The 22,677-nt window shown below is 39.3% G+C and overlaps 1 protein-coding gene across 1 annotated transcript in view; it reads left to right on the forward strand.

The window, feature by feature from the left end:
• The window catches only part of ULK2 (unc-51 like autophagy activating kinase 2), a 39,614-nt gene that overhangs the window by 10,576 nt on the left and 6,361 nt on the right, over nucleotides 1-22,677 (forward strand). Inside the window, exons 4-22 of the mRNA XM_030462158.1 lie at nucleotides 2,055-2,087; nucleotides 2,463-2,499; nucleotides 3,969-4,142; nucleotides 5,232-5,305; nucleotides 5,728-5,829; nucleotides 6,158-6,216; nucleotides 6,533-6,615; nucleotides 10,047-10,097; nucleotides 10,463-10,551; nucleotides 11,764-11,935; nucleotides 12,814-12,874; nucleotides 13,120-13,212; nucleotides 15,882-16,019; nucleotides 17,048-17,193; nucleotides 17,404-17,484; nucleotides 20,278-20,564; nucleotides 20,682-20,875; nucleotides 21,122-21,231; nucleotides 22,034-22,186. Coding sequence (XP_030318018.1) covers nucleotides 2,055-2,087; nucleotides 2,463-2,499; nucleotides 3,969-4,142; nucleotides 5,232-5,305; nucleotides 5,728-5,829; nucleotides 6,158-6,216; nucleotides 6,533-6,615; nucleotides 10,047-10,097; nucleotides 10,463-10,551; nucleotides 11,764-11,935; nucleotides 12,814-12,874; nucleotides 13,120-13,212; nucleotides 15,882-16,019; nucleotides 17,048-17,193; nucleotides 17,404-17,484; nucleotides 20,278-20,564; nucleotides 20,682-20,875; nucleotides 21,122-21,231; nucleotides 22,034-22,186 — 2,137 coding nt within the window. The remainder of the gene's footprint in view (nucleotides 1-2,054; nucleotides 2,088-2,462; nucleotides 2,500-3,968; nucleotides 4,143-5,231; nucleotides 5,306-5,727; nucleotides 5,830-6,157; nucleotides 6,217-6,532; nucleotides 6,616-10,046; nucleotides 10,098-10,462; nucleotides 10,552-11,763; nucleotides 11,936-12,813; nucleotides 12,875-13,119; nucleotides 13,213-15,881; nucleotides 16,020-17,047; nucleotides 17,194-17,403; nucleotides 17,485-20,277; nucleotides 20,565-20,681; nucleotides 20,876-21,121; nucleotides 21,232-22,033; nucleotides 22,187-22,677) is intronic.

The raw sequence follows: 22,677 nt of genomic DNA on the forward strand, positions 1-22,677 counted from the left end.
AGAAACATTTATCATTATGGGTTTTTTTCAGTATTTTACAGAAGCAAGTAATTACTTATCTGTTTTTCCTTTAACTATGCACTTAGGCTTTGAGACATTTATAGGGCTGCAAATTATGGTTCATGTTGGCCACAGCTGTTACAGAAAGACTGAACAATTGGGACTTCCTGAAATGTGATCTACTGCTGCTTTAATGTTCTTTATTGCTTGAAGTTTTCCTTTCATTCCCAACAGATTCAACTAATGTTCCTAGAAACTTGCTTGCTTTGAAGCTAATTTCCAAATGTAAACAAGTCTGTAATGTACTTGATGTTCTGAGCTGGAAAGAACCTCAAATGCATTTCTGTAACACAGACAAGGGTGGTTAACTAAATGCTTCCAGAAAGAGAAGCAGCCTAACACACTCTTAACCTTAAAACATCCAGTTCTTTTTGAATTGTACTCACTGTAGCTGCCTGTAGTGAATATCTGTAGCTGTGTTCAGGGTTTGGGGTAGTTGGTTTCCCTACCCTGGGCCCAGTTTTACTTTTCTTTTACATTTACTCTTTGTTTTTAAAGCTTCCTAGCCTGACCTGCCAGCAAGCCCTTGAAAGTGACACACTGGTGGTACTTCTTGCCACTATGGGCAAGCTGAGCATGTGCTGAAGTTTTAATACAAGCACTGAGAAAAGTGGTGAAGTTCACAGCTTTAGTGGTACCATGCAAGCTCCTTTTGACTTGGTTTTGGCACTGCTCACCATCATACAGCCAGACTGTCTGCACTTCCACTTCCAACTGGAGCATTTGCCTGGCCTTGTCTGCTTTGCCATCTCAGCTGCCTTAAGTATATTTTCCCACAAGCTTGTCAACCTTTGCTTATTTGTGAAGTGAAAGGGAGATAACATACTGTGTAACTAAAACCATTACTCTGTTTATTGTCTACTTGCCTTTTGTTTCCTTCTAGTTCTCCCTTTTCTTCCCTTGCAATCTCACTCAATCAGCTCAGAGGGAAAAAATGTTTTTACTTTATGAAAGATCTGAGTGTCTTCAACTTTGCAGGCACAATAAAACTAATTTATGCAGGAGACTTTGTGGAAAACAATGCTGATTATTGGCATAGATGGATTGGCTCTCTCTTCCTTCACACAAAATAAATATTTGTAAGAAAGATGAATGTCATTGTTACAGCCCAGTTTAAGCACAGACGTTTTTACTGCATTTTCGTGGAGAGTGCAGATAATTAGAGTAGAAGTTGACTAATCTGTCTTTCAGCAACTTTTACCCAGTTACAAGAGAGGGATTTCAGGTTGCAAATAGGTCAAAGGAGGTCAAAGCTTTGGAACATCTCAGGAGGATCATCATAACAAATCACACCTTTGCCACAAGGCCTTTAAGTCCCTGGCAGGGCTGTGCTTCTGCCAGTGACTTGCTGAAGGAGATGCTTTACAGAAGTATGCATGATTCCTGAATTAATTATCCTACAGAATAGCATTTGGGAATCAGTTTATTCCAGACAGTTAACTGCTCTGTGATTTCTGAGTGACCTTCACCTTGTCAGATGGCAGAACCAAAGCTTGGTTTACTCGGAAGCAGGGAACATAACTTTGGAATTCTTCCTTGGTTGTCATGGCCAAATTGTCTTGCTTAATTCTGTAATTCTGTCCCCTGTGTTTGCAACTAAAAATTACTGTCCTGTTAGTGACTGATGTCCCTGATGTCTGGTAGTGAAAGTTTATTTATTTGTAAGGGCTCTTGACATAAAGGTTGTGTCAATAGAGCAGCTGAAGGCAGTTGGAAGATAAGCTTCTGACATGCAGTGGAAGCTGATGTCATTGTATGAAGCTCTTTCTAATTACAGTTTTATTCTTGTTGATTGTTTTTTACATATCCTGGTGCTTCTGAGAATGTTAAATATTTAATGGTGGGACATGTACAAATTTGCTACCCTCTAAAACAGTGACTTTAACATAATATGGCTCAGTTGATTGGAAAATTTCATGTTACACTTGCTTAATGCAGGTACTGAAGGCTTTGTCTTGTCACATTCTGAAATGGGATTTGTTCTTCTCTTTCAGGAAATGCCCAATTCTGTCTTTTTGGTAATGGAGGTATGTGTTAATGTGTGTTTCTTTCTGGCTGATTTTAAAGATGATTTTTAGGCACAACTCCCTCTTTACACAGAGCCAAAACAACTGTGACTCATTAAAGCAATCAATTCTGAAAGCTAGATTATTAATTTCCTATGCATTACTAAACTTGTCAGCAGTGTTCATTCCATAAATTATTCAGTTTCATTTTATGATACTGATAGTATTAATGAAGTGTTGCACCTCCATTTATCAACTACAAATAATTAAAAAAAATCTTGAAGGCAAACAACAGCAAAGTAAAATCTGTTTTTTGTAAAAAGATTACAAAGTAAAAATCATACAGCAAGTATTTCAGTGCTTGTGTTTTGAATAAAAACCCTTTCTTTTTAACAGTACTGCAATGGTGGGGATTTGGCAGATTACTTGCAAGGTAATTGGTTACTGTATTTCCCTATTAAGAAGCTATTGCATTGCATGTTTATACTCTGTGTTCCATTGCTGTTTCTTTGGGATTTTTTTTTTTTCTGTTCATACAAGGTCTGTAATTCCAGCATGCATGCTAACCCTCATGTGATTTTTAGAGTACCCTCTTTATAAGAGTCTCTCAATTCCCCAAGAATCTGTTTAGTGTTGTATTCTGTCTCCAGGCAAGGTCAGCATCAGAGTTATGTGTTTACTGTCTGTTTGTATGCCAGCACTTGAAAACTAAATTTTGAAGCTGCAGAAAGATAGAAGGGTTTGCATTTGTTTAAAAATATTTCCTAGTGTTTTCAAGTGCTGCTCATAATGGAAAATGAAACCCACAAAGTAGCAATGAAGGCAAATAAAATAATGCACAGACAGAAAATGCTTTTTGCCTCCACTTTTAAAACAGTTCAAGGTAACATTCTTTTGTTTGTGAATGAGGGGTAATATGTAGCTAACCATAATAATACTTAAAAATGTGTGAATTTCTATCTCTAAAGCCATATTTTGGAGGCTGCTCCCAATATTTTGATGCCACCTGTTTTCTTTTCCAAGATGAGAACTTAAAAATACTGAATTACTTATAAGCTTTCTGAAAAGAGGCAATTTTGGCTTAGGAGAGATTTTACCCTTCAACTTTGTCTTCACTTTGGGCAGAGCCAGAAGTTACAGAATCATGACAAATGGATTCTTACTACAAGCAATATTTTGAGCCAAGATATTAACCTCTTGGTTTATTTTTTTTTCTTTAAATGCCTTTGTATCTCAGTATGTTGAGGGAATCTTTTAGTGAGCAGCTATTGTTATGGTAACTCTGTATAGTATAAGCCTAATTCACATCTCCTTAAAATCCTTGAAAAGACTCACACAGAATAATCCTGCTCCTGCATTCAGTGCTTCTTCAGAATGCAGAATGAGATGATGCCTTCTGAAGAGACTTCAGATGTGCATCTTATTTTTCCCTTCAAAAGAAATTTTAGCCTGGATGATTTTTTTTGAGCAGTGTGGTTATCTGAACCCCATAATAATTTGTTTAAAAAACAGGTTTCCCAGCATCAGGTGGTAACATTAATAATGTCCTAACCTGTGAAGTTCTTTTTCTTGTCTTCTTTGTTGTTTCAGCAAGTTTATGATTTAACGATGATTGAGAAGTTTCACAGTTATTATGCTATCAAGCTGAATAAACTACTATAAAATCCAGATAATTCAGAGTAGTGTAGCTGGTGGAAAGCTATGAAGATGTAGATGTGGTCAAGAACACAGACAATATAGAAAAGTACTGGAGATTAAGTAGCTCTGAAAGTAATTCAAAGTGATTTGATTGTCTTCACTGGTTTTGTGGCTTATACCTGCATAGTTTATCACTTTTTACCCAAAGATAAAGTTATTTATTTTGTCATCTGCTAATTTGTATCTTGGCTTCTGTATTTCCAGCTAAAGGAACCCTCAGTGAGGATACCATCCGAGTGTTCCTCCAGCAGATTGCAGCAGCCATGCGCATCCTGCACAGCAAGGGAATCATCCACAGGGATCTGAAGCCACAGAATATTTTGTTGTCCTATGCCAGCCGTAGGAAGTCAAGTGTCAGTGGCATCCGAATCAAAATAGGTAAAGATGCTTTCTCTGATCCAAAGGTAGCACCACTGGTGGGTTGTGTCCCTGCTCAGAAGTGCCTTGGTAGCTAAAGGGTATGGGTATAGGAAAACAATGATCAGGCAGTAAGTCCAGGATGATGAACTGTATGGTGTAATGCAGATGCTCAGTATAAAAAAGATGGAGTCATAAAGACCTTTCTGATTAAATTTGCAGGGAGAAGATACCTATTTAGCTGATATTACTACTGTCAAACTATTCTAACTAGACACAAAACTGTAACCTTTAAAACCTGGAGTAGTCTTCAGCCCATTTGAAAACTGTGTGCACACAGGACTCTGTTTGCAGTTCCAATGGGGGTTTTTTGTGGCAGAGTGTCCTAAGGGTTATTTGAGTTTAGAAATGTAGGTTATAACCTATTTGTGACAGAATGAGGTTTGGCATTGGAAATGAGGAGAGATTTCAACTGCTCACCACCAAGCTCCTCTTCAGAGGATGCTTCAGGAGTTTTAATCTCATGCTGTTGTCTGTTAAACATCCATTTAGAAATACCTTGTTTTTAGCAAGTTTATGCTCTGTGCTTTTTCTCAGCCAGTATCTGAGATCTGTTCCAACTCCATCTTCTAAACAGCTCAGAAACAGAACTTCCTCTCTTGCTGTCCTTACTTGACAGTTTCAGATGCTTTTGCCTACACAGAAAATTCAGGCATCTGAAAATTGACTTCTTAAACATCTACCTGATGTGATTTCACTGAAGCAGATTGTATATTCATCACTCTTAATGAACCATTTATATTTAGCCACTGACTTTAATCCTTTCCTGCTGATGCCAGGCAGCAAGCTCTGCAGCTGGGGAGATGGCTGAGCAGCAGTTTGTGCAAATGGTGCCACTGCTGGTTTTTGGCTTGCTATTTATTTGGAAGATAATACATTATTCTCTCAGTGTAACATTGATTTTACTATTCCTGTAGTTGGCTGTATATTCTACCTGTCTTTTTCTCTCTAACTTGTAATTGTAGCAGATTTCAGTAGGAGAGAATTTCTAGACTTCAGAAATTTGAAAATTACCCTTCTTTCCTTTGACAAATGTGTTTCTTTACATAGCTGACTTTGGTTTTGCTCGTTATCTGCATAGCAACATGATGGCTGCAACTCTGTGTGGTTCCCCTATGTATATGGTAAGCACATTTTATTTCAGATTATTACTTATCTCAAACACTCTCCTACCTGACCAGAATACTTGCAGACTGGTAAATGCCTGATGGTTCAGTTCAGCATGCAAGTTCACCTTTGAATAGTTTGACTAGCTCCTTTTTTTCTTGTGATTTGGAGATCACAGTTGTTAAAATCAGACAGTGAACATTTCTTAGCACTGCAGGGAGGTAAAATCTTGAGGAAGCAAAAGGCAATATGTCTGAGCAATCATTTTTTGGCATTACTCTAATTTTTCATGGTTTTTGAAACATGGAGAGAGCTGTTACATTTCAAGTCATGTGATGAAGATTAAAATGCATTTTTTTTTCTGAAAATAAAGGAGTCTTCATATTGTTGTGGCTCTGCTTTCTTGTTTTCCCTTCTGAGATTTTGCTTTTCTTTCCAGGCTCCTGAGGTGATTATGTCTCAACACTATGATGCTAAAGCAGACCTGTGGAGCATAGGAACTGTGATTTATCAGTGTCTTGTTGGAAAACCACCATTTCAGGTAATACTTTGTTTCCTTTTCTCTCTTTTTAGTCTCATGGAAATTCCTAGGGCTTTTCCTTCCAGTCATGAGAACAGAAGTGGTGATGTCTGAGTGTAGTGTCAATGCTTCAAAGCTTGAGGATACCAGAGGAGAAGTTGCTCACACTTAGTCTCTGAGATCAGTGTGCTCACTCCAGAGGGAAATACATGAGGATACTGCTGTGCTTTGGTTTTTCTCCTTTAGTGCTCATATGCAAAGACCTCCTTTTTGTGTATGTGTGCATAGGTGCAAAAGCTATATCCTTCCTGAAACTGAGCTTTAATTAATGTACATTTTTATTTGACAGGCAAATAGTCCTCAAGATTTGAGAATGTTTTATGAAAAGAACAGGAATTTGATTCCTAGGTATGTCACCACGGCCTTTCCTGTCACTTACATTTGTTGATTGAATAGTTTTTTATCTTTGAGAATGCCTGGAATTCATAAAAACATTTGATGTTGGTGTCTTGACAAGGATGTAGTATGATACCAGTGACTCATGTTGCATCTTCCCATCATTGTACCTTGTTGAGTTGAAAGGTTCCTGTGCTAAGGCTACAGAGCATATATAGTGAAGACTTAGGAACATGGCAGAATGCTGACTTCCTGAAATTTAATGTGCTATGCATTATTTAATGCATACATTAAATTTAATGCATGTTTTACTTCCTCTTGTGTGCAGTATTCCTAGGGAAACATCAGCTTATCTGGCTGACCTGCTGTTGGGTTTACTTCAGAGAAACCAAAAAGATAGAATGGACTTTGGTATGTAACTTTTCCTATTGCTCTCTTGACTTGTCTTGTCAGTTGTATTCATGGTGCCAGAATAACTGTATTGACCTTTTGTCTGCAGCCAATTATAAGAAAAATGAAGTTTTTTTTTTTCTCCTTGCTTACCATAAAGAAGGCAGTGTAGCCAACACAAATGAGGTAACTACTGTCAGTCAGTATTAGGTGATGCATATAAATTATGACTTTGAATAGTGAAATATAAATTCATTTAATTCTCTCAGTTGTGACCTTTTTTCCCCCCTGCAGTGTTCACTGATATTCCTTAATTTTCATTTCAAAAGCCAAATTTCTATTACTTTTACTGGTGTGTTGGCTTCAGTCTGGGAGCAGACATCTCTGATCTCTGTGTGGTGTTGGTTGCAGAAATGTAACAGAGTACTGGAAGAACCCAGTTTGGAAGCAAAATTGCTTTTAATGGTTCTTTTCTTTTGCAAATATTACAACTGTTAATGGGAGTACAAACTGTGTGTTTGATTTGACCTTGAAAGCTCCATATGTGTATATCTGAGGGCAGTAATGTGATGTTACATCAAACTTGGTTTTGCAAAGATCAATTCCCAGTATTGCACTTAGCCATTGCTAGCTTTAGAGACTACTTTATTTCAGTGAAATAGTGCAATATTTTCACTGCTTTTTTTTTTAAAGCCCAATAGTATAAACCAGAGTTGTGCTTTCTATTTTTATTTTTATTATTCTATTTTATTGTGCTTTCTATTTTTATTTAATTCCTAAAATATTAAGATTTTTAAACTGTGCAGTGACTGAAGTTCACATGCTGATAGATTACTACAATGCCTGTTTAGGGATTTTGAATTAGCTGGGAAGTTAAACCTGGGACAAACTGGATGGATACCCCCTTAACAAATGTGAACTTACTTGGCTTCAGTTTGCTGCTGTGTTTGGCTTTTTCTCTTTAGCTGGAGATCTTTGGTTGCAGAACATTGTTCTGGCTTCTTAGGATTTCAGGGCCTCAGATGGGTACTATTGAATCATTCAAATGGCTGCAAGTGTTGCCTCTTCAAAATTAGTCAAGAGTAGAGTTTAAATTTGTTTGTGCTTGGTACTGGCTGGATTCTCTTTACTTCAGTCTCAGAAAGACTTTTTGTTGCTGGGTTTTTAGCTCCATATTGCTGCAAAAGTAGGAATGCTTTTTTTAATTTTGACTGTAAACTCAGGCAATATTTTTAAGACAACCAATGAAAGTTAAATCTTGTTCAGTTCTTAGCTGCATCTTGTATGTCATGTTATTCATGCTGGTTCTTTACATTTTACAGCAGTATTTGTTACTGTAGCTTTATTATAGCTGTCAGGAAGTGATTTTAGTTAATTAAAGCTAATATAGCTAAATACAATTATTTTTTGTTTTTATTTTATATCAATAGCAACATGCTTTATCCTGAGATGTGTTTTAGCACCAACACAGGTGACCCATCAAGTTCAATCTATGGATTGGCAGGAAAGAGCCTAAACCTTAGTCTTTTCAGGTTCTTGGTAGATAGGATCCAGCTTTTTCCTCAAGCTCTCAGCTCTTGTGGCATGGAGATCCTAGTGTGAGCTGCAACCAGAAGTCAGCTGTGCTCAGTTTTTGTTTCTGCTTATGAAACTTCACCCCTGCTCTTCAGTGACGCCTGCAAGCTTGGTTCTGATGCAGCTCTGAAATACAGAGATTGAGTCACTCATCACATGTGGTCCTTGTGTGTTTGTGATAAGACAACTGTTTGTTTGGCTGTGGAGACAGGAGGATTCAAAAGGCATTTTAGTTATTTACTTGAAGCTCAAGACTCTCCTAGCTATATTTTCATTTTCTTTTTAATTCCTGCTGTGTTTTGCTCCAAGAAATACCAAACTTTTTTTTTTTTTTAAATTATTTGGGATTTAAAAACATCCATCAGGACTGGCATAATTAAATTGTTGCTCTCCTGAGAACACATTTCTGTGTGTAGATGTGACTGAAATAACTTGATTTAACTGCTGTATGTAGAAGTCAGATACAGGAAAAAAAAAACCAGCCCAAACATGATAATTAAGTGAGATGTCCCAGATGCTAGTGACAATACTCAAAGGTCAATTGTATGCACAGATAAATTAGTACATTACAAACATGGAATTTGAGGAATTGGTTCCATTTTGCTGATTCCTGGGTGCTGATCCCTATAAAACCATAGGGAGATGGGAAATTCACTGTATCATTTTTGGTAGTGGGAAAACACATTTGTGCTTAGAAAGGAAAGTAGAAAGCAGAATGGTGGTGATGAAAGTAATGTTTTCCTTGGCTGAGCTGCTTAAAGGGCCTCACAGGGGCTGCTCTGGAATGTGCTTAGCAAAGGGAGTAAAAGGGAGAGTGTATAAATGAGCCCAGTTGCCTGTTGTTAAAGTAAAAATAGCATTGGAAATCTTGTTGATCTTTCAGCAATATAAAGCAGAAGAGCAGGTGTTGTACAAAAGCTGAAGAACACCCGATCCTTGTGTTAATGATTACATTGCCTTGCATCCCAGCCAGACTGCTTCCTTATCAGGCTGTGGAAGAAAGTGCTGAAGGAAGAGGAGATACTGCAGGCCTCAGAGTCTTTTTTTAATGTTTTTGCTTGTTATTTGCTTAGGTCTGATGAACAGCATTGTTTTTCCTCAACTGTCAGAGCATTAAAGTTCACAAAGCTCAGCAGCCAGCTCCTACCAACCTTCAGCTTCCCCTAACTGGCTGGATGTCTTCCTATAGAAATAAAACTTTCCATGTAAACTGCTTGTGAATTGGTTATGCTAAATCAGTGAAATGCATCTCAGCATTTCCATTTAGAACAAAATTAAAATGCTTCTGTTAAAATAGTAACAAGTTCACTGAGGAAAGTGTTAAAGGAATTGTGTTTAATTCCACTCTGGTCTATGAACTCTCCTGTTGGGAAGTGGGAAGGACAATAGTTGCTGCTCTGTGTTGTGATTTTTTTCAGCCATCTAAGGAGTAGCATTAAGGGGTTAAAAAGTAAGTGTCAGTCCATGGGAAAGGCAGAGTTGAAAATACTTTCAGTGTTTGATGTGGGAGATGATAGATTTGAAGAGCAAATTAAAACTGAATTAGTACCATACTGAACACAGATAACAATTTCATGAGGAGTATAGGGAGGCTTCTTGTGTACATGATCCTCAAGTGCAGTCATAAAATACCCTCCAGTAATTCAGTCTGATTTGCTTTGCTGGCTGTTTGAAGTTATTCAACTGTTTTTTGTTTCCTTTCCAAATGTTATAGCAACATATAACAGAGAAGGCTTTAATCTTTTGTAAGCTCTTCACCCTCTGGCTCTAAAATATTGATTCTGGGAAGGCAACCATTTATCACAGTCTGCAGTGCAGTCTGTAAATTCTGTCATTGGCACATTAACTCACCATGGTTGTTGTTTCTTTTTCTATAGAGGCATTTTTCAACCACCCTTTCCTGGATCAGATTTCAACAGTCAAAAAGTGTAAGTAGTTTTGTTTTTCCACTTATTTGTGTCAATGATGAATGTTGGGGCTGGAACCAGGAAAGATCTGCCAAGTATCACTCCAGTTGTTTATCAGGCATTTTCCTGAGTCTGACTTGGTGTCGTGCTCTATTGTGAGGCTGAGGGGTGATTTTTTTTTTTGGTGTTATGCTAGATTGAAATGTGGTACTTCACTTACTGTTCCTTTGCCACATCATCTGGGCATAAATACCCTCATGTGCCTAAGGATGTGCTGTGTGGAAGGGTTTATGAATGAAAAGTAATGAGAAAATGAGTTGGTTTGAAATTCAGCCTTTCAAAATCTTTATCTCATTTTTAATTCCTTTGGGTTTTCCTCTTTCTAGCTTGTCCTGTACCAGTGCCCACATATGCAGGCTCAGTCTCTGGCAGTTCCTGTGGCAGTTCTCCTTCCTGCCGGTTTGCTTCTCCTCCAGTAAGTTCTCTGTTTTACAGAGCAATCTCTAGCAAAAAGTGTCATGCTGGAGAATGCAGAGCCAGGAATATCTCTGTCTTTTGCTGGACAGATAATATTAACATTTTGTTTCTCTCTTGCTCCTTATGTTGCACTTTATTGATTCTTGTCTTTCTTTTTTTGTTAAAAAAGAAAAAAAATCCCACACATCTGCTGCTAGGCTACCAAGTTTTTAGATCATAGAATCATAGAATCATAGAATTGGCTGGGTTGGAAGGGACCTCAGAGATCATCGAGTCCAACCCTTGAACCACCGTTGCGGTTGCTAGACCATGGCACTGAGTGCCACATCCAGTCTTTTTTTAAATATCTCCAGGGACAGAGAATCCACTACTTCCCTGGGCAGCCCATTCCAATGACGGATCACTCTTTCCGTAAAGAAATTCTTTCTAATATCTAACCTAAACTTCCCCTGGCACAACTTAAGTCCATGCCCTCTTGTCTTGTTGAAAGTTGTTTGGTAAAAGAGACCAACGTCCACCTGGCTACACCCTCCTTTCAGGTAGTTGTAGAGAGCGATGAGGTCTCCCCTGAGCCGCCTCTTCTTTAGGCTGAACAACCCCAGTTCTCTCAGCCTCTCCTCATAGGGTCTGTGCTCGAGTCCCTTCACCAGCCTGGTTGCCCTTCTTTGGACCTGCTCCAGAACCTCGATATCCTTCCTGAACTGGGGGGCCCAGAACTGGACACAGTACTCAAGGTGTGGCCTCACGAGGGCTGAGTACAGGGGCAGAATCACTTCCTTGGATGTGTTATTATGTGTTATTATGGTTTGCAACATAATCAATGGTACAGAAAATTTCTGAGTGGGCCTTTTTGGCCTTTTATTCTTTGAATTGCCCTTTTATACTGATACAAACTGGTGACTTTAATTTTAGGTGCAAGAGGTATCTGTATTGTCAGGAATGATTGAACAAATAGCAACTGGTTAAATTCACAGCATATTTAGTACAGAACTGTCTAAACTGACACTACAGGATTATCCAGTATTTGAAATTTCCAGATTCAAATACATTTTATATTTCCAGATGCTTAAATAAAACACAGTCCCAAATTTATCCTTTTATTTTTGTTAAAGCTAGTGATGACTCTTCAGAAACTTCATAGTTAAAAAAACAATTCTGCATTTGAATCACTGTATTTACAGTGAGGTTTTTTTATTCTCACACCCTCCAGTCTCTGCCAGACATGCAGCATATTCAAGAAGAAAATTTATCTTCCCCTCCATTGGGTCCTCCTAACTATCTTCAAGTCTCTAAGGACTCTGCCAGTACCAGCAGCAAGAACTCCTCTTGTGACACAGATGACTTTGTTCTTGTCCCACACAACATCTCTTCAGACCACTCATGTAAGAACCTTCCTTATTTTTACATTTTAAAACAATTTCCATTCATAGAATACCTTTTTGCCCTCTTACTGTTTGGCTCTTTTCTCTAAATGTGTCTCAATTCACCTGTTTGATAACTCATTGAAATGAGACTGTTTGGTACACCTGCATGTGCATCTGGGATGTTTTCACCTGCAGTTGAGCAGCCAGATGTGTCAAAGATACCAAAGTGATTTAAAGTCATGAAGAATACTGGGTTTTAGAAATAGAGAAAAAAAATCTGTTGTAAGCAAGTGCTGAAAAGAACCCCAAGGATTCTCTCAATGTACATGGGGACATTGTTACTTCCAGACCAACTTAATATTTACAGACATATTATGCACATAGTAAAGTGTAGATAAAAGTATAAAAAATTCTTAAAAAGTAAGGCATAAGAAAAGACATTTTGCCATTTTATGACATCTTTCAAACCTGAGTTACCACTAGGAAGGCAGTCAGGTGATTGCCATACAATGCCACCAACTTGTGGTAAATGTTTGACTAAATTAGTCCCTTGATCTCTGGAAGTTTTCTGTTGTTCATTATCATAAATTTCCCAATGCTGATACCTTCTACTCTTTAACCACAGATTTCATTTTAAAATTATTATAATTAGTACAGCAAAATACCCTCACCAAACAGCAAAAGAACTAATTAAAGAGCTACCTTCCTGTTACATTCTTGTTGTAGGTCACATTTGAGGTATTTTCACACAAAAAGCAGTTTGTGGAAAACTTTGATATTTTCATAGAAGTTTGTCAAATGTTATTGTTTACACAACAGTAGTCCTGGAGATGCATTTTTTTTTAACATTCTGCTTTCTGATGTGGGTTTTCCATCTGTTCTTCTGCTTGCTGTAGATGATATGCCACTGGGAGCAGCTGGCAGGCGGGCTTCGAGCGAGTTCTTGATGTGTGGAGGGTAGGTGTGCTGAGCTTTATCCTAAAGAAGTCTCATGTTCTAAACTTGACACTGCAGCTGTAGAAGAGGTTGCTGGGGTTTTGGCAGTGATGGGTTTACCCAGCTATGTGTAGATTTTCTTAAAGACTAATAGACCAACTTGAGTTGGATATGAATATGTAAAGAGCTTGAATTCAGAGTTTCGCTGCAAAGGAGTTTCTCTGCTGTAAGGAGTTGTCTTCTGATAGTGGTTTTTGTTTTCACAGGCAGTCCCCATTAACTATTTCTGGAAGCTCAGGAAATGTACAGAAACCATCCTCAGCATCTTCTCGAAGTACTGCTTCTGGTACATCTAACAGGTGTGTGGTGGAGGCTTACTATTTCCTCTCATTTCAAAAGGTTCTCTGCTTATATATCTATGGTTGGTTGGTTTCTTTTAGTTGTATATGGCTACAGGAAACTGAAACAGAAGGTAGACCTGGTTTTTTCCAGGCTCTGTACACTTTGTGCATTCTAGTGGCTGATTGTTGCATAGCCAACTTCTGGTTCTGATGCATCCTCAAAAGATTTCCTTAAGGGAAGAGAGCATTCCTCTATCTGTTTTACATTTTTGACTGTTTGAAATCAGAAACTTCAGAGACATAACTGAGTTGTCCTTTTTGTGTAAAGAAGCACAGGAACTCACAGATCCCAGATTGCTATGGATTTGTGTCTGGCAGCTGGATTGTCTTGTGTCTGGTAGCTAGGTGTGGTTTCTGTACAAAGGATTACTGTGAATTTCATGTTTGTGTCTCACAAGTTTCCAAAGAAGCCATGTGAAGGAGCTGAACATGTGCTGCAGCTTTTCCATCAGCAGGACTGCTAAATTCTCTTTCTTCCATGTGATTGTAGAGAAGGTTTCTGGTGGTTTGAAATAGAATTGATACCCATCAGTTGTGCCTGAAATCTTTCCCATGTTATACTGGAAAATGTAAAACTTATTCATGCTGATTAACTTAATCATGTAATAACTAAAGAGAAGGGCTAGATTTGTCATTTGACTAAGTAATTAACTTCATAATGTTTTCAGTACAAATAGAAAGTGGATGAGTGGCTAAATGGGGAATAAAGCTATTATGCTGGGTGTATTTTTGGCTTATGTTAATACTACATGGCAGAGAGTCAGCATTATTTGTTTAGAACTGCTTGTCACCAGAAAAGTTTCCTACTTTGTGCTGATCTTTGTGCTGTTTGTGAAATCTGCTGACATGAGCTATCAATACAGCTTTAGCCTTACCTTTTATGTTTAAGGGCAGATAATAGGGATGGTTTGTAAAGATCCATTTGCTCTGGGTTGGACATTTAATTGCCTGTTTTAAATTGTCAGGTGTCATAATTTTTAGGTTTACAAGTTTAGTGAAAACATGACAGTTATCTGTACTGTAGTAACTTAAGAGGGAAATGGTTGTGGGACTAGAAACAGGGGTCTGCTGTTTCAGTGTTTGTACTATAATAGTTTGATTTAGATACTGGTTGAGTAAATTGGGTAACTGACAGGTTGCTTGGGTCACAGTCTGAAGGAAGCAGAATGTGTCTGAAATTCTACAAGATGCTGCTTTTGTTCTTTATTTCCTCAGAAATGTTCTTCCATACGGTGTGATTTGGGCTTTTAGTTTGTTTTCACAAAAAAAGTTTATGCAATGTGAAGAAGGGAGGTTTTATGATTAGCTGGTCAAACTGAATGAATTGTACCCACAGTTATATTGCTTTGTCAGGTAGGAGCAGCTGTAACACCTCTCAGCCTCCAACCAGAATGGGCAGAATAGGTAAAGGTGGTTCCCTCTCTCCTGTGATTAATTGCTAATTTTATTCTCTATGTATCAGAGAAACAAGATTTGCATGCAGCTCTGCACACATCTGTGTTGCATTTTCTCCAACCAGTAACAAACCACATCAGACTTTGGGATTCCTAACCAGAGCTGAGCTGGAGAGCCCTAATGGAAGACCCAGTGCTTACCATGCCCTCCCACCAGAGCATTGCTGCTTCCAGTGAGCTCACAACTCCCAGAGCTTGCCTGGCTCTGCCTGCAGAGCTGTGTGAGAGCAAGGGAAGGCATTTTCCTCTCCTACCTCAGCATGTTGTCTGAGTTGTAGCAGGCTGCCCACTGCATTGGTGTGGTTTCCATTTGTGAGAACTTCTTAGAGCATGGAAACTTTCAGGTGTTCCACCAAATGTTTTCTCACAGCTGACTCAAATTACTCAGCAGTGTTTAGAAACTGGGTGGCAACAAAAGGACAAACTTCTTTTGCTAAGAAAGCTCCAGGCTTGTGAGGAAGTGGTATTTCATTCTCAGCAGTGGCAAAGAGAATAGGACAAATGTGGTCAGAAACCCAGATTTCTGTTCAACAGTAAGTGCTGTAACTGCTGCTTTTCTAGAGCTTGTGGCAGAACTTTTTTCACACTTCCTCTAAGAATTTATAATCCTTTTCTCAAGAGTAAAGCACTAAACTGATTGTTTTCCCAAGAGCCCAGTTGTGTGAAATTCTTTTTATTGAGGTCTGCCTTTGTTTGAAAGTGTTGGTAACTGATTACCTTGTGGCAGTTTGATTTCCTTATCAGACAGTCCACTGAGGTAAGCCAGGTCACTGACACTTCCAGCTGAACTTGGGGAATGTTAATCTGCAGTTTGGCTCTGTGGATTAGTGTTCAGGTATGTGGTTTTGGTCAGTTCGTCAGGGGCTGGTTACATAACATGTTTTCCTTTTGCAAGTTCCCCTTGTCTCTTGGGATATCTCTGACTCTGCTTCAGTGGCTTTTGTACACATTCCAGCCCTGCTGCTGAACTTCCTGTCCTTGGTGCAGTGGGTTTTCCTAGAATGCTATTCTGAAGCCTGGTAAACACAGGAGGCTGATGGGCAAGAAGTTGGAGAGAACTGTAGATCCCAGTGATGTGGTGCTTCAACTCCATCTGATACTAACAGTGTAAGGAAGGTAGTGAGTAACAAACAGCCCTGTCTCATCTCCTGTTTCCATATTATCCAACTTCAGGCACTGTCAGCCTTCAGTATCCCCCAGGAGTGAAACAGCACCAATCCCAGTTCCCACTCAGCTACGGAATTACCAGCGCATAGAACAGAACCTCTCCTCTACTGCCAGCCCTGGGGCAAACCCCCACGGGTCACCAAGGTGAGTTTGGTGGGTTTTTTAATTCCTTTTTCTTGGTTCTGGTTTGTGTTTGTACTTTCTTGTTGATGTGTTGGGTTTTTTTTCTGCACAACAACATACTGGAGAGGCATTTTCATGATAGCAAAAAGTCCTTCTCAATCTCAAGATTGTTTGGTGGACACTTGAAATCTCTCACAAAAACAAAAGCTTATTTCTCTCAGAACACAAGAGGGTAAAAAGAAGTCTTGCTTTTTCCTCTTTGTGTGTATTATATGGCATTACATGATAAACTAGAAAGTCAGGAATGAGTTCTTTTGTTTTTGTGCAAATAGTGATGACTGCATTGTTCTGTAGAATATCAAGGAAACAAGTTAACATGCTAGTTAACCATCTTGTTTCATTGCAAAGCTCTAGTGTGCCAGGCTTATTCTTTGTCTTATGGTCTACTGGATCAGAAAGGTGAAGGTCAGACTCAGACTACTCAAAACTCTAGAGATCTTTACAAAACCAAAACCCCTTGGTTCCCTGCATTTTTTCCTCAGGATCTCTGATTTTATAATAGTTTCTACATTTGGAAAAGTGTCTTTCCCTTAAATAATCTGTTTCCAACTATCTGACCTGTATACGAGCCCTAATATGAACATTTTCATAATCCTTGTTAACCTAAAAATGGCAATTTGTGATAATAATTTCCACTGGATTGTAAAATTATTAAACATTTTATGATTAAGTTGTTTGAAGATTAAGAATCCATGTCTCAAGAGAGGTGAGTTTTGTAAGAAAGAGAGTTTTAATTCTCTCCAATAACAGATTATTATGGCACTGGAAGTTAAAAAGTCAATGTGAACACAGGGAGTTAAATCTTGGTTGTTTAAAGTATAGGAAGCTTAGTTTAAATTACTGGCCTCATAAGCTTCACCATTATAGGTTTCTCTTTAAATAGCAGCATTTTCTTTAACTGATCATTGTACTCCTTAGTGGATACTGAAGTTTTTTGCAAGGAACCACAGTTAGTACAGTGTGTGTGTCTGTTCTTTCCACCCTGTTAGAGCTGGAGTTGTGAGGCGCTCAAACACCAGCCCGATGGGGTTCCTGAAGATGGGCTCCTGCTCTCCAGTGCCAGCTGACACAGCACAGGGGGTTGGGCGTAGGTTATCCACAGGATCTTCCAGACCATATTCTCCTTCACCACTAGGTAAGCCCATAAATTTTTAGCAATTAGTAAAGGTTTATCTGGAGGAGTAGTTCCTTGCTTGTGAAATTATCTTAAACCAAAATCGCATTATTCAGAAATAATTTGTTAAGTGACTGACAGAAGTAACCTAGTGAGATTTGATATTGCTTTACCTCTATTTGGAAGTGAATTAAGAAGAGTAAATTTCACATTTCCATTTTGTTTGTGTAGTTGGAACCATACCTGAGCAGCTTGGGCACTGTTGTTGTGGACAACTTCAAGGACATGAATCAAGGAGCAGAAACTTCTCAGGTGAGTGACTTTGGACAATGCAGTCAGTGCTATTTTGACAGAACTTCTGCAGTGTTTTGTGAAGTGGAGCAACTCTACATTGCTAGGAGTTGAGGAGACACTGGGTAAGTGGTGCACTGAATTTTTGTGGAAACTTTGCCCATCAAGACAACTTTCCCCATTACTGATTCTCTATGCAATAAGGAAGCAACTGAAGTTTCTTTTTCTCAAGATGAGACAGCAACTCTGATATAATTCCTGTCTTTAAACAGGGATGGAAGCAGATGGATTATAATGAATGGTAGTAACATGCTTTCCAGAATCTGCTTTTGATAGATCATCTCTGATATGCCAGTCCTCAGAAAAGGGAGGAAGAACTGCCAGTGCACAGCATGCAGCACGTTTTCATCATTCCCCTAGGAAATAGACTGGGATCTGATGTTTAGTGTTGCTAAGCAGTCAGTAAGCTTTGCAAGTCATAAATTATTATAGCATACCAACAGGAAAAAAAGAAAAAGATATCAGGGAGAAACAGGACTTAAAGATGTTCTGAGTCTGTTAAAAATGCACTGTAATGCCAGAAGGATTGGGCATAAAAACGTGCAATTCAGCAACACTTTTGCTTTATGTATATTTTGGGTGCAATTTCTTCTTCATCTGAAATACTCTTTATTTTGACTTTCTAAGAGCTGATGTTGAAACTGCATTGTGGGTTTTTCTCCTATGTAAACACTTTACATAATCATCTGGAGATGATAAAGCCTTCATTTCTTAGAGCAGTCCTGTTACAAATATATGGGAATGGTTTCATCCATATAAAATAAGTTCTGTGATATGTCTCAAACTACCTTCATAATTGCTGTACCATTGGCAGTCTCAGCTAAAGACAGGGGCTGAATCCTCACAACTGAAATAGCCTCTTCTCTTGAAAAACAAAACAAAAAAAAAAAAGGGTGTGTGAGGAGAACACAAAGCAGTGTGTGCATGTGTTTCTTGTTGCATCTTCTCTTTGGAATTTTGTAGAGTTGTTGATTTAGTGTTGTCTGCCAGTGTCAAACTGACCTGTAACATACCACATTATTTTTTATGGCACTAAGGGCTTTTAATGTTTAATTTCTTCATCCGTTTCCTTCATTCTTTTTCTGCTTGACTTTATTTTTCAACTTGGAATGACTGCAGTGGTATTTCTCTTTGTAAAATTCCACAAATTGCAGCAAGCCTGTTTCTCAGCTTTTAAATGGGTATGGAAAGCTGTCTCTTGCTTCTGGGTGAAGTGAGGTCATCTGAACTGAGATTTTCTAAGGGCTGAAGATGTCTGTCATAATGTAGGATCTGAACTAATTGAGCTGCTCTTGCTGCCAGTGGTAGCAGAGGACAAACTTCTAATTTAGAAGCCTTCCTTGTGGTAGTGACAATAGAACAGTAACCCATGAGATTTAAGGCTGGTTTCTGAAATGACAGGTGAGGACTTTCAGTGCTATGAGACAGGGAGTTTCAAACAAGCAAATTCTTGGCTGGGAAGTTAATGAGAAATAGACTTGGTCCCTCTGCTGGAGCTGCAGGCAGAAAGGCTGTTCTGAAACTTACTGTTTAATAGAGTGGAGTGAAATCAAGTTGCTCATGTTCAAATTCCAACTAGCAAAAGCACAGGCTTAAGGAGGTTGAAAGATGTGTCTTTAAAACTGGGCACTTCCCTGAGCAAACTGCAAGATTTTTGTGTTGGTTTTTTTGAGCATGCATTTACAAAATGGAGTCTGTCAGGTTGTCTTGACCAGCTCTTAAAAATCTTATCTAGTTAGAATGGTTTATTTTCAGCTTGGTTTTTGTAGTTGGGGGGTTTTTGTTTTGTTGGTTTGGGTTGGTTTGGTTTCTTTCAATGTGAGTGATATTGTCACTGCAGTGTCAGGTTTTTTAAGGTTACAAAGACAGGCATTCTGTCTGGGAAGTTGTGGCTATAAAGCTGAAGTCTTATGAACTGTTTGTAACTTTGCACAGTTCCTCATCATGAGACATAAAAATATCACAAGGAAGAGAACATTTCATCAAATTTCAGGTTCCTTTTTTTTGAAAGAGGAAGGGTACCTTTGAGGAGGTGAGGTGTTCCCCAGAGCCCTCTCTTCTTTAAATGACTGTTTAGAGCTCTTCCATTTCAATTTACTTTAGGAGAAACTTTGCTCTGCTATTAAGTGTGGTCTTCTCTTAGAAAGCTGTTGAAAAAGATTCAGTCTGACAGATTGAAAACGAAATGTCTTCCCAAAGTAATGATCCCAAACTGTTCCATCTGAATAATTTTGTTCTTTTTAGTACCTAGTTTTCTTGCAGGCACCAGGAGATGAACTGCCTTTGTGTCTGCAAATGAAGTCATTACATACAAAACAAGTCATTAACATGCAACATCACATTCATGCACTTGTTTGCAAGAATGTCATCCCAGTGCTTGAGAATCTCTATTCACCCTACAGTCTTGGCGGCTGCACTTGAAATTTCAGTGTTGGTTTTGCTGTTCCTGCTGAATCCAACCATTTTATTTGTCTTGATGCAGGTTGCCAGAGGTACTGCAGCTGCCAATACAGCTGCCCCCCTGAAATCCTGCCTATTTGGCAGCTTGAACATCTCATCAGTGTAATGTAGCCTCAGTCCAAATAGCCAACAGACTGAATCCATTCTCCTGGCCGTTTAGTGGCTCTGATCAAACACATCTCAGGCTATTTGCAGTCCCATCTCCTTTCAGCTTAATGTTGATTTCTGGCATTTTGGGCTTTATTGACATGTTTTGCAAGCATCATTTTCCTTCACTGTTTTTCACCCCCACAGGTTCTCCAATACCACCATCCCAGTCTCCACAGTCACTGTTGTTGGGAGCGAGGTTGCAGAGCGCTCCAACTCTCACAGATATTTACCAAAACAAGCAGAAGCTCCGAAAGCAGCATTCAGACCCAGTCTGCCCATCCTATGCTGGGTATGGATACAGTCATTCTCCACAGCCAAGTAGGCCAGGTAGCCTGGGAACATCACCTACCAAGCACATGGGATCATCACCTAGGAGTTCAGACTGGCTGTTCAAAACTCCATTACCAACAATCATCGGCTCTCCCACTAAGGTTTGTCAACTTTGCCACTGTCTGAAATGTGAAGTGGTGATAACACTGCCTGAAACCATTCCTAGTAATATTTTGGAGGTTCTAACTTTGAGCTTTGTGTGTTCTTGATTCTTAAAGGCAACAGCTCCTTTCAAAATACCTAAAACTCAAGCGTCCTCAAACTTGCTGGCCCTGGCGAATCGCCAGGGCTCTGTAGAGACCCAGCTGCAACCTAAAGACATCACTGACCCAAGGGATTTCACTCACTTCCACTCCACCCAAGGAGGTGAAAAGCAGGCAGGAGAACAACACAGTAAAACAACATTTGGCAGGTAGGCATTGTAGTATTTGTACAAAATTTGCAATATAGATTTTTAAGGGAAAAAGGTCTCCTTATTTTTATGGTTAGCTCAGTTTCAGAAGGTCCATAATGAACAGGAAGATTTTGAGACCTTCTGTACTTTTGTTTCAAAATTCTTTATTAAATACAAGGAGTCTGAAGATCATCCTTAGCTGCAAGATAGACAGGAAGATTTACTGAAAAACTTTATTGTGAATGAATACGTTTTTCTCTCTAGGTCTGTTAGTACTGGGAAGCTGTCAGATCAGCAGGTGAAGGCCACCCTTGGTGGCCAGTTGTATCAAGGCAGTACAGACAGCCTCAATACTGAACGACCCATGGATACAGGTAAGGAACAGGTTGATACATCCACACCACCTCTATCTGCTAGGTTTTGTGGAGTGCCAACTGGCTACAGTTCTGCTTCCAGCTTTGATAACTGGCTCTGACAACTTTTAGCCTCAGTACAGAAGTGGGTTGCTTTTTTTTTATCTTTAAAGGGATTTGTCCCCTGCCTTTAGCATAGTTCTAAAATAACATACTGGAAAGTAGATATTTCTGTGTTAAATGCAGAAATATCTCAATTGCCTAATACTGGCTAGAGGGCTTGGGTTTTTTTGGTTAGGTTTTATTTTTAGTACAACGTTTGTGGCTGTTTCATTTCCTAGTTCCACCTTGTTTTCATATGAAAGCCAATTTATGTAATTCTGGGTCATTTTGTTTGGGTTTTGGTTTTTAATCTCCTCTCTCCACCAGCTTGTCCCTTGTCAGAAGTGGCCACCAGAAGTTCTCAACTCATTCTGAGCAGACAGGAGTTCCACAGACAGGGTTGTTCTTTAGCCTCCAGACCTGTCACAGTCTGCCTTTTCTGTTGTGTCTTTTGCTGCAGGGTTGGTATTGTCCTCAGGCTTAGGCAGGAGCAGAGTGGAGAGAGATTGAAATAAGATGTGTAGACCACATCCTTGACTCTGTGCATCACCAAGGTTGTCCACTCAGCTTGTTTTATTTGCTGTCAGGACTTCTAACTAGTCCAAGTCTTGGATTTACATCAAAGCATGTTGTGTTGCAGTGCTCCAATTTGCTCCATATAGTTAATTATTGATATAATTACATGTAAGGGGGACTAACTTGCTGAAATATTACATTCCAGCTCCAGCAGCAGCCTATGGAATTGCAATGGCACCTCCTTCCATGGGAAGTGGGGCAAGTTCTCGGGCTGTCATGTTCACTGTTGGGTCCCCTCCAAGCAGTGCCACCCCACCTACCTGTACCCATATGGTCCTCAGAACAAGAACCACCTCAGGTAAGGCTTCCCTGACAACTCTGGGCTGTTTTCAAACACAAGATTCAGACTTTCCTACTTCTGGGCCATACAGAAAAGGTGCTCTGTACAGCAAAGATTAACATCAGACAATTTCTGCTTTTTCTCTCCTAAAGGGAAGGGCCAGAGGCAGAAATTTACAATGCAGCAGTGTGTTACCTCCTGTGTACACAGCTTTACTCCACCACAGGGAATATAACAGATCTCTGACAAAGATGGAGAGGAAAAGTTAGATTTCTGGTTCTGTATTTCTGTCTCCTGCTGTGCATTGTACAAGAAACAACACCCGAGGGCGGTGAGCTGACTGTGTTTCAGCATGTGGCAGCTCTGTTGCCAAATATCAAAGCTCTCAAGGTACAGGACTTCATCTGCTTGGGATGAGCAGGAGGCTGCAGCAGTGTGTTTTTGTGAGCTCCAGCACAACTTTCTGTCCCTGCCCTTGGACTCTCTGCCTTGGAATCTTTGCCAGCCCT

The sequence above is a fragment of the Calypte anna genome, chromosome 19 (assembly GCF_003957555.1).
Source record: "Calypte anna isolate BGI_N300 chromosome 19, bCalAnn1_v1.p, whole genome shotgun sequence".
Classification (NCBI taxonomy): domain Eukaryota; kingdom Metazoa; phylum Chordata; class Aves; order Apodiformes; family Trochilidae; genus Calypte; species Calypte anna.